This window comes from Melozone crissalis, unplaced genomic scaffold (assembly GCF_028551555.1).
Source record: "Melozone crissalis strain CALT ecotype California unplaced genomic scaffold, PUWL_Pcris_2 ptg000108l_1, whole genome shotgun sequence".
Taxonomy (NCBI): domain Eukaryota; kingdom Metazoa; phylum Chordata; class Aves; order Passeriformes; family Passerellidae; genus Melozone; species Melozone crissalis.
In genome coordinates, this window is record NW_026535885.1 from 1,955,914 (window position 1) to 1,967,041 (window position 11,128).

General features: G+C 55.8%; 1 protein-coding gene across 4 annotated transcripts; it reads left to right on the forward strand.

Annotated features, from left to right (window-relative positions):
* The first annotated feature begins 2,071 nt into the window (after positions 1–2,071).
* LCK (LCK proto-oncogene, Src family tyrosine kinase) lies at positions 2,072–10,507 on the forward strand. 4 transcript variants are annotated; one of them, XM_054292231.1, is made up of 12 exons: positions 2,072–2,183; positions 2,342–2,392; positions 2,496–2,586; positions 2,697–2,795; positions 3,072–3,175; positions 3,264–3,413; positions 4,720–4,872; positions 6,473–6,652; positions 8,261–8,337; positions 8,438–8,591; positions 9,003–9,134; positions 10,305–10,507. In XM_054292231.1, the coding sequence occupies exons 1-12, from the start codon at positions 2,072–2,074 to the stop codon at positions 10,505–10,507; spliced, it is 1,506 nt and encodes a 501-aa protein (XP_054148206.1). The 4 variants fall into 4 exon arrangements, with proteins under 4 accessions (XP_054148206.1, XP_054148204.1, XP_054148205.1 ...); XM_054292229.1 differs by having other exon boundaries at positions 2,072–2,173; positions 2,311–2,405; positions 2,437–2,586; XM_054292230.1 differs by having other exon boundaries at positions 2,072–2,173; positions 2,311–2,392.
* The last annotated feature ends 621 nt before the right edge of the window (positions 10,508–11,128 follow it).

The following is an 11,128-nucleotide window of genomic DNA, read 5'->3' on the forward strand; positions in this document are numbered from 1 at the left end:
CTGGGCACCCCAAATTCTCACCGGCTGCCAGGCCAGGGGGGCACAGCTGGGGCTGTGACACACCTGGGCTGGCTGGAGGTGACAAAACCCCACGGAAGTGACACCTGGGACGGATCCTGGCCCCGTGGGCGTGGGGGATTCTGCAGAAGAGACTTTGAGACTTTTCCGGGGCCCACGCGCCGCTGCCGGGGTTTGTGCCACGCTCAGCGTTTTGGGAAGGCCAGAGGTGCCCAGATTTGTGCCACGCTCAGCGTTTTTGGGGATCCCAGAGGTGCCCACGGGGTTTGTGCCACGCTCAGCACTCTCAGGAGTGCCAGAGGTGCCCAGATTTGTGCCATGCTTAGAGTTTTTGGGAAGGCCAGAGGTGCCCGTGGGGTTTGTGCCACGCTCAGTGTTCTCACCCAGAGGTGCCCACAGGATTTGTGCCACGCTCAGTGTTTTTAGGAATGCCAAAGGTGCCCAGATTTGTGCCATGCTCAGCACTCTCAGGAATGCCAAAGGTGCCCAGATTTGTGCCATGCTCAGCACTCTCAGGAATCCCAGAGGTGCCCAGATTTGTGCCATGCTCAGCATTTTTGGGAAGGCCAGAGGTGCATGCTCAGCACACTCAGGAAGGTCAGAGGTGCCCACGGGGTTTGTGCCACGCTCAGCATTTTTGGGAAGGCCAGAGGTGCCCGTGGGGTTTGCCGAGCTCCTGACAAAGGTGCCCGCGCCCCGGTGGCACTGCGGTGTCACCGTGGCCAAGCCTTGGGGGCGTTGCAGGATTGGGGGCTCAGGAACATCCCCGTGCAGCAGGAACGGGGCTGGGTGTGCAGAGGACGGGAATTTGTAGGAAAAGGAGTTTGGATGTGCCCACATTGGGCTGTGAGATGGGTTTAGGGTCGGGGAGGTGCTTGCCCAGCCAGAGCTCGTTAAAGCAGAGCTGCAGGAGTGTGTTAATTGCTAATGGGATGTTAATGAGGAGGCTGTATGCGCAGGGAGAGCAGAGGGATCAGCCCCAGAGCGGCACGGCAGGGAGGAGCTGGCACAGAGGAGCCTCAGGCTGGGCACTAATTGCCATCAGTGGTTTAATTAACGGAGGCAGGATAAATTAGGGGGAAATAACGGCTGGTGAGGGAGTCAGGGAATGGCCCTGGGGTGGATGGATGGATGGATGGATGGATGGATGGATGGATGGATGGATGGATGGATGGATAATGGATGGATGGACGGACGGAGGGATGGATGGATGGATGGATGGATGGATGGATGGATGGATGGATGGATGGAGGATGGATGGCCCATGGATGATGGATGGATGGATGGATGGATGGATGGATGGATGGATGGATGGATGGATGGAAGGCCCATGGATGGATGGATGGATGGATGGATGGCCCATGGATGGATGGATGGATGGATGGATAATGGATGGATGGATGAATGGATGGATGGATGGATGGATGGATGGCCCATGGATGGATGGATGGATGGATGGATGGATGGAAGGCCCATGGATGGATGGATGGATGGATGGATGGATGATGGATGGATGGCCCATGGATGGATGGATGGATGGATGGATGATGGATGGATGGATGGATGGATGGATGGCCCATGGATGGATGGATGGATGATGGATGGATGGATGGATGGATGATGGATGGATGATGGATGGATGGATGGATGATGGATGGATGATGGATGGATGGATGGATGGATGGATGGATGGATGGATGATGGATGGATGGATGGATGGATGATGGATGGATGGATGGATGATGGATGGATGGATGATGGATGGATGGATGGATGGATGGATGATGGATGGATGGATGGATGGATGGATGGCCCATGGATGGATGGATGGATGATGGATGGATGGATGGATGGATAGATGGATGGATGGATGGATGGATGGATGGATGGATGGATGATGGATGGATGGATGGATCCATGGAGGGATGGATCCAGGGATGGATCCAGGGATGGATGATGGATACAGGAATGAGGATGAGCTCATTCCTGAACTGGAGCATGAGGAGAGCCAGCGATGGGTTGCCCTGTCTCACCCGTGTCCCCCACAGCCACCATGGGCTGCTGCTGCAGCTCGGACTATGACGAGGACTGGATTGAGAACATCGACATCTGTGAGCACTGCAACTACCCCATCGAGCCCGACAGCAAGCGCCAGGTGAGCAGGGGTGACAGACCCCGATCCCTGTGCCCAAACCCCCCCAGAGGTGCCCAAACCCACCAGAGGTGCCCAAACCCCCCAGAGGTGCCCAAACCCCACCAGCTGGGGGCTCACCAGCTCCTGTCCCCTGGCAGAGGCTGATCCGCAACGGCTCCGAGGTGCGAGACCCCTTGGTGTCCTACGAGTCCTCGTCACCTCCGTGCTCCCCCATGCAAGGTGAGGCATGGCTGTGGCCTGGGGGGGCTATGACACCCCTGGAGCGGTCACTGCCACCCCCAGAGCCGTCACTGCCACCCTGTCCCTGCTCTTGTCCCCACAGACAAGCTGGTGGTGGCCCTGTACAACTACGAGCCCAAGCACGACGGGGACCTGGGGCTGCGCAAGGGGGAGAAGCTGCGAGTGCTGGAAGAGTGAGGAACCCCAGAGGGGCTGGGGGGGCTCACTGAGGGTCTGGGGGGCTCACTGAGGGTCTGGGGGGCTCATTGAGGGTTGAGGGTCTCACTGAGCTCTGTCCCTGCAGGAACGGGGAGTGGTGGAAGGCGCAGTCGCTCACCACAGGCCAGGAGGGGCTGATCCCACACAACTTCGTGGCCTTGGTGAACAGCCTGGAGCCCGAGCCGTGAGTGGGGAGGGATGGAGGGTGTGGGATGGATGGATGGATGGATGGATGGATGGATGGATGGATCCATGAAGAGATGGATGATGGATGGATGGACAGATCCATGGAGAGATGGATCCATGATGGATGGATGATAGATGATGGATGGATTTCTCCATGGATGGATGGATCCACGGATAAGTCCCAGCGGGATCTGAGCCCTGGGAAGGACCCCGCAGCACCCCACAAATCCCCAGTGCTCGGTTCCCCTGTTCCGTGACGCTGCCCTGTCCCCAGGTGGTTCTTCAAGAACATCAGCCGCAAGGACGCCGAGCGGCAGCTCCTGGCCTCGGGCAACACCCACGGCTCCTTCCTCATCCGCGAGAGCGAGACCTCCAAAGGTGCCACCCGCGGGTCCCCAGGAGGGCTTGGGAGAGCTCAGGGGTCCCTGGGAGAGTTCGGGGGTCCCACGCGTGTCCCTGTCCCCAGGCTCGTACTCGCTGTCCGTGCGGGACCTGGACGAGAGCCAGGGAGAGACGGTGAAGCACTACAAGATCCGGAACCTGGACAACGGCGGCTTCTACATCTCCCCCCGCGCCCCCTTCGGCAGCCTCAGGGAGCTGGTGCAGCACTACACACGTGGGAACGGGAACGGGAATGGGAATGGGGTGGGAATGGGGAGGGAATAGGATTGGAACGGGGCGGGAAGAGGATGGGAATGGGCAGGAACGGGAACAGGGCAGGAACGGGGAGGGGATGGGATGGGATGGGATGGGATGGGATGGGATGGGACAAGATGAAATGGGAATGGAAGAGAATTGGATGGGGTGGGATGGAATGGAATTGGAATGGGATAGGATGGGATAAGATGGCAATAGGAGAGAATAAGAGGGGATGGTACAGGATGGGATGGGAATGGGATGGGATTGGAGGGGATGGCACCAAACAGGATGGAATGGGATAGGAAAGTTGTGGGATGGGAAGGGTGTGGGATGAGACAGGACAGGATGGGATGGGGCAGGGTGTTATGGGACAAGATGAAATGGGAATGGGAGAGAATTGGATGGAGTAGAACACGATGGGATGGGATGGGATGGGATGGGATGGGATGGGATGGGATGGGACGGCACCAAACAGGAGGGAATGATATAGGATGGGATAAGAAAGTTGTGGGATGGGACAGGACAAGATGGAATGGGACAGCATGACATGGGACAAGATGAAATGGGAATGGGACAAAATCGGATGGGATGGGATAGAGACAGGATGGGATGGGACAAGATGAAATGGGAATGGAAGAGAATTGGATGGGGTGGAACACGATGGGATAGGATGGGGTGGGGATGGGATGGAACAGCTGTGGGATGGAACAGGACAGGATGGCATGGGGCAGGGTGTTATGGGATGAAATTAAATGGGAATGGGAGAGAATTGGATGGAGTAGAACATGATGGAATGGGAATGGGATAGAATGGGGTGGGATGGGATGGGATGGCGCCAAACAGGATGGAATGGGACAGGATGGGATAAAAAAGTTGTGGGATGGGACAGGACAGGATGGGATGGGGCAGGGTGTTATGGGACAAGATGAAATGGGAATGGAGGAGAATTGGATGGAGTGGAACAGGATGGAATGGGGATGGGATGGGATGGGGGTGGGGATGGGACGGGATGGAATAGGAAAGTTGTGGGATGGGATGGGAAGGGAGTGGGATGAGACAGGACAGGATGGAATGGGGCAGGGTTATGGGACAAGATGAAATGGAAATGGAAGAGAAGAGAATTGAATGGGGTGGGACAGCACGGGATGGGATGGGACGGGATGGGATGGGATGGGATGGGATGGGATGGGATGGGATGGGATGAGCAGGACCCGCAGTGCCCCAGGCCAGCCCTGGCTGTGCTGGGTGCCAGCGCTGGCCCAGCTCTCCCTCCCCGTGCCCAGGCAGCTCCGACGGGCTGTGCTGCCGCCTGGGCAAGCCGTGCCAGACGCAGAAGCCGCAGAAGCCGTGGTGGCAGGACGAGTGGGAGGTGCCGCGGGAGTCGCTGAAGCTGGTGGAGAAGCTGGGAGCGGGGCAGTTCGGAGAGGTCTGGATGGGTGAGTCAGGGGGAAACTGAGGCACCAGGGTGAGCAGCGGGATCCTCCAGCCGGGATCTCCCACTCTGGACATTTCCAAGATGTACATTTCACTTAAAATGGATCTCTACTCTAGAAAATTTCTACTCTGTTGTTTTCAAACTACAGACTTAAAGATACACATTTCATTTAAATCAAAACGGATTTCCACTCTAGAAAATTTCTACTCTGCAGTTTTCAAACCACAGACTTACTCAAAGATGTGCATTTTGCTTAAATCCAAATGGATTTCTACCCTAGAAAATTTCTACTCTGTAGTTATCAAACTACAGACTTGACTTAACTCAAAGATATATATTTCACTTAAATCAAAATGCATCTCCACTCTAGAAAATTTCTGCTCTGTGGTTTTCAAACTACCGACTGAAAGATGGACATTTCACCTAAATCAAAATGGATTTCTACTCTAGAAAATTCCTACTCTGTAGTTTTCAAACTACAGACAATTCAAAGATGTACATTTCACTTAAAATGGATCTCTAGAAAATTTCTACTCTGTAGTTTTCTAACTACACACTTAAAGATGCACATTTCACTTAAATCAAAATGGATTTCCACTCTAGAAAATTTCTACTCTGCAGTTTTCATACCACAGACTTACTCAAAGATGTGCATTTTGCTTAAATCCAAATGGATTTCTACCCTAGAAAATTTCTACTCTGCAGTTTTCAAACTACAGACTCAAAGATGCACATTTCACCTAAATCAAAATGGATTTTCACTCTAGAAAATTTCTATTTTGTAGTTTTCAAACTACAGACTTAACTCAAGGTGTACATTTCACCTAAGTCAAAATGGATTTCTACTCTAGAAAATTTCTACTCTGTAGTTTTTAAACTATAGACAATTCAAAGGTGTACATATCACTTAAATCAATACTATCTCTACTCTAGAAAACTTCTACTTTGTAGTTTTCAAATTACAGACTCAAAGATGTACATTTCATTTAAATCAAAATGGATCTCTACTCTAGAAAATTTCTAAATTTCTACTCTGTAGTTTTCCAGCTACAGACTTAAAGATGCACATTTCACTTAAATCAAAATGGATTTCTACTCTAGAAAATTTCTACTCTGTAGTTTCCAAACTACAGACTTAAAAATGGACATTTCACCTAAATCAAAATGAATTTTTCCTCTAGAAAATTCCTACTCTGCAGTTTTCAAACTATAGGCTTAAAGATGCACATTTCACCTAAATCAAAATGGATTTCTACCCTAGAAAATTTCTAGAGTAGAAATCCAATTCTAGTTTTCAAACTACCAACTTAACTCAAAGATGCACATTTCACTTAAATCAAAACAGATTTCTACTCTAGAAAATTTCTACTCTGTAGATTTCAAACTATAGACTTAAAGATGTACTCTGTAGTTTTCAAACTACAGACTTCACTTAAAGATGCACATTTCACTTAAATCCAAATGGATTTCTACTCTAGAAAATTTCTACTCTAGAAAACTTCTACACTGTAGTTTTCAAACTACAGACTTAACACAAAGATGCACATTTCGCTTGAATCAAAACGGACCTCCAGTCTAGAAAATTCCTACTCTCCCCCAAGGTCTGTACAACGGGCACACCAAGGTGGCAGTGAAGTGCCTCAAGGCTGGCAGCATGTCCCCCAGCGCCTTCCTGGCCGAGGCCAACCTGATGAAGAAGCTGCAGCACGCGCGGCTGGTGCGGCTCTACGCCGTGGTCACCAAGGAGCCCATCTACATCATCACCGAGTTCATGGAGAAGGGTGAGGCCACCCCGGGGGGCTCCAGGTGCTGCTCCGTCCTCGGGGATGTGGCCACGGAGGTCTGGGGGTTTAAGGTTGGGAAAGGTCTTTGGGACAAAGTTCAAACTGGGAAAAATTCCCGTTTAAACTGGCAGAGTGATGTGCGCTGGGCATTGTCCTGGCAAGGGTGACGGAACCTGGGGTGGTCCCTGTGGCACAAAGTGGGTCATGGGCATTGTCCTGGCAAGGGTGACCAATCTTAGGGGGGTCCCTATGGCCCAAATTGGGTTTTGGGCATTGTCCTGGGAAGGGTGACAGAGGCTGAGGTGGTCCCTGTGGCCCAAAATGTGTCCTGGGCATTGTCCTGGCAAGGGTGACCAATCTTAGGGGGACTTTGTGGCCCAAATTGGGTTCTGGGCATTGTCCTGGCAGGGGTGACAGAGCCTGGGGTGGTCCCCAAAACCTGGGGTGACCCAACCTGAGTCCTTCAATTATCCAGGAAGGAATGACCAAGCCTAGGGTGGTCCCTGCCGCCCAAATTGGGTCCTGGCCATTGTCCTGGCAAGGGTGACCAATCTTAGGGGGGGTCCTGTGGCCCAAATTGGGTCGTGGGCGTTGTCCTGGCAGGGGTGACCAACCCCAGGGTGGTCCCTGCAACACGTGGGTGACCCAAAGTGGGTCTTGGGCATTGTCCTGGCAATGGTGACCAAGCCTAGGCTGGTCCCTAAAACCTGGGGGTGGCCCAGTTTAAGTCCTGGGCATTGTCCTGGCAGGGGTGACAGAGCCTGGGGTGGTCCTTGCCACCCAAACTGGGTCCTGGGCATTGTCCTGGCTGGGATGACCAACCCAGGGTGGTCCCTACAACCTGTGGGTGACTCAAAGTGGGTCCTGAGCATTGTCCTGGAAGGGGTGGCCAAGCCTGGACTGGTCCCCAAAACCTGAGGTGACCCAACCTGAGTCCTTCAATTATCCAGGAAGGAATGACCAAGCCTGGGGTGGTCCCTGCCACCCAAATTGGGTCCTGGCCATTGTCCTGGCAAGGGTGACAAATCTTAGGGGGGTCCTGTGGCCCAAATTGGGTCCTGGGCATTGTCCTGGCAGGAATAACCAACCCCAGGCTGGTCCCTAAAACCTGGGGTCACCCAACTTGAGTCCTGGGCATTGTCCTGGCAGGGGTGACAGAGCCTGGGGGTGTCTCTGCCACCCAAAGTGGGTCCTGGGCATTGTTCTGGCAAGGGTGACCAACCCAGGGTGGTCCCTACAACCTGGGAGTGACCCCATTTGAGTCCTGGGCATTGTCCTGGAAGGGGTGACCAAGACTGGGGTGGTCCTGGCCATTGTCCTGGCAGGGCCACAGCGCTGTGCTGGTCATTCCTTGAACCCTTCCAGGGATGTGACTGCAGCACCTCCCAGTGCAGGCTCCAAAACCTGTGAAAATGAAAGATTGGCAATGTGGAAATTTGTTAATTTTACACATTGCTTTGCCTCCAGCCCTGGGGAAGCTTTGCCTTTGTTCTCTCCCACCTCCATCCCTTTCTGTGTTCTCCTGGCCACATTCCCAGAGTTTTTTTGGGGGGACAGTGTCCTTGTGACCCCCCCGGGAGCTGAGAACTGCCGCTTTCATCTCAGGCAGCCTCGTGGATTTCCTCAAGACCTCGGAAGGAGTCAAGCTCAGCATCAACAAACTCCTGGACATGGCAGCTCAGGTGAGGGGGGAGCAGAGAGCTGGGGATGGAGCTGGGACGGCTCTGCGGGGCTGGAGCCGCTGATTAACGACAGCAATTCATTAATAATCCCAAACCCCAGATCGCTGAAGGCATGGCTTTCATCGAGGCCAAGAATTACATCCACAGGGACCTGAGGGCCGCCAACATCCTGGTGTCGGACACTCTGTGCTGCAAAATCGCCGATTTCGGGCTGGCCCGGCTCATCGAGGACAACGAGTACACGGCTCGGGAGGGTGAGCCCGCCCTGCCCGGGGTCACAGGGCTTGGGGACATCGGGACAGGGACCCTGGAGCTCCGAAGAGCTTGGGGACATCGGGACAGGGACCCTGGAGCTCCGGAGAGCTGTCACAGGGCTTGGGGACATGGGGACAGGGACCCTGGAGCTCCGAAGAGCTGTCACAGGGCTTGGGGACATCGGGACAGGGACCCTGGAGCTCCGGGGAGGGATTCAAGGATGTTTTTCCCTTTTCCATCTCGCTCCCCGCAGCTGGCGGGGGGCTCCTGCTTTGTGTGGCTGCCACCAAAGCCAGGCTGTCCCCAGGCAGCGACAGAGCCCGGCTGGGGACAGTCCCCGGGATTAACGCCGCGATTCCAGCTCAGCCAGGGCTCTTCATCCCCTCCCTTCCCTTTTCTCCGCTTTCCAGGGGCCAAATTCCCCATTAAGTGGACGGCGCCCGAGGCCATCAACTACGGCACGTTCACCATCAAGTCGGACGTGTGGTCCTTCGGCATCCTGCTCACCGAGATCGTCACCTACGGCCGCATCCCCTACCCAGGTCGGGGTCCTGGGGCGGCTGCGGGGCTGGCACGCCCTCGCTGTGTCTGTGTGTCTGTCTGTGGGTGTGGCTGTGTGTCTGTGGGTGTGTCTGTGTGTCTGTGGGTGTGGCTGTCTGTCTGTGGGTGTGGCTGTCTGTCTGTGGGTGTGTCTGTGTGTCTGTGGGTGTGTGTCTGTGTGTGAACATGCAGCGCTGCACGCACGCCGCTGCCAGCCTGGCTCGCTGCCCAGCGGGGCTGCACCGGGCACCGGAGCCACCTGGGGAGGGGTTACGGGGGCGAAAGGGGGTGGGAGGTGCCCCCGTGCGGGGTTTGGGAGGGGGGGGTGGCAGCTGTGACCCAAATTGGGTCCTGGGCATTGTCCCGGCAGGAATGGCCAAGCCTGGGGTGGTCCCTGTGGCCCAAAATGGGTTCTGGATGTTGTCCTGCCAAGGGTGGCTGAGCCTGGGGTGCTCCCTAAAATCTGGGGTGACCTAAACTGGGTCCTGGGCATTGTCCTGATAGGGGTGACCAATCTTAGGGGGGGTCTCTGCCACCCAAAATGGGTCCTGGGCATTGTCCTGGCAGGAATGACCAATCCTGGAGTGGTCCCTGTGGCCCAAACTGGGTCCTGGGCATTGTCCTGGTACGGGTGACCAATCTTAAGGGGGTCCCTGCCACCCTAAGTGGGTCCTGGGCATTTTCCTGGCCGGGGGGACCAAGCCTGGGGTGCTCCCTAAAACTTGGGGTGAACCAAAATGGGTCCTGGACATTGTCCTGGCAGGAATAACCAATCCTGGAGTGGTCCCTGTGATCCAAAATGGGTCCTGGGTGTTGTCCTGGAAAGGGTGACTGAGTCTGGGGTGCTCCCTAAAACCTGGGGTCACCCAAAATGAGTCCTGGGCATTGTCCTGGCAAAGGTGACTGAGCCTGGGGAGCACCCCAGGTTGGGCACCCAACACCATGGGGGTGACCCAACCTAGGTCCTGGCAGGGGTGACCAACACCAGGGTGGTCTCTGTGACATTGAGGTGCCCCAAACTGGGTCCTGGACATTGTCCTGGCAGGGATGACCAACTCTGGGGTGGTTCCTGTGACCAAAACTGGGTCCTGGCAGGGATGACCAACCCCAGGATGTCACCCCCACCACAGGGGTGACCCACCCTGACCCCCACACCGTTCCCCTCCCTGCAGGCATGACGAACCCCGAGGTGATCCAGAACCTGGAGCGCGGGTACCGCATGCCGCAGCCCGAGCAGTGCCCGCCCGAGCTGTACGAGCTGATGAGGCAGTGCTGGAAGGAGAGCCCCGAGGAGCGCCCCACCTTCGACTTCCTCAGGAGCGTCCTCGAGGATTTCTTCACCGCCACCGAGGGCCAGTACCAGCAGCAGCCCTGAGCCTCGGGGGTCCCCACAGACCCCATGGACACCGCCCCGGCCTGGGGGTGAACTCTGTGAACATTTGCAGTGCTCCAGAGCTTGGGAGCAGCAGATTTGACTCCTTCAGGAGGGGCTGAGCAGACCCACAAGGGCCGGGGGATGGCACAGGGTGCCCACCCTGCTGTCCCTGCCCTTCCCTGAGGGCACATCCAGGTTCCAGCCCCTCAGCTCGCTCTGTGCCCCCTTCACCCCCTGGGCATGGGCAGAGCAAACCCCCCAAATCCTAAGCGATGGCAGAGGTGCCCAGAGGGTGCCCACCCGGCTGTCCTGTGCCCACCCTGCTGTCTCTGCCCTTCCTGGGGCTCATCCAGGCCCCAGCCCCTCAGGGCTCCCCTCAGCCCGCTCTGTGCCCCCTTCACCCCCTGGGGATGGTCAGAGCAGACCCCACCAAATCCTAAGGGATGGCAGAGGTGCCCAGAGGGTGCCCACCCTGCTGTCCTTGCTCTTCCCAGGGCTATATCCAGGCTCCGGCCCCTCAGGACTCACATCCCGGCCCCAGACCCTCAGGGCTCCCCTCAGCCCGCCCTGTGCCCCCTCACCCCTCAGTGATGGCAGGAGCCCCCTCAGCAGCGCTGCCCA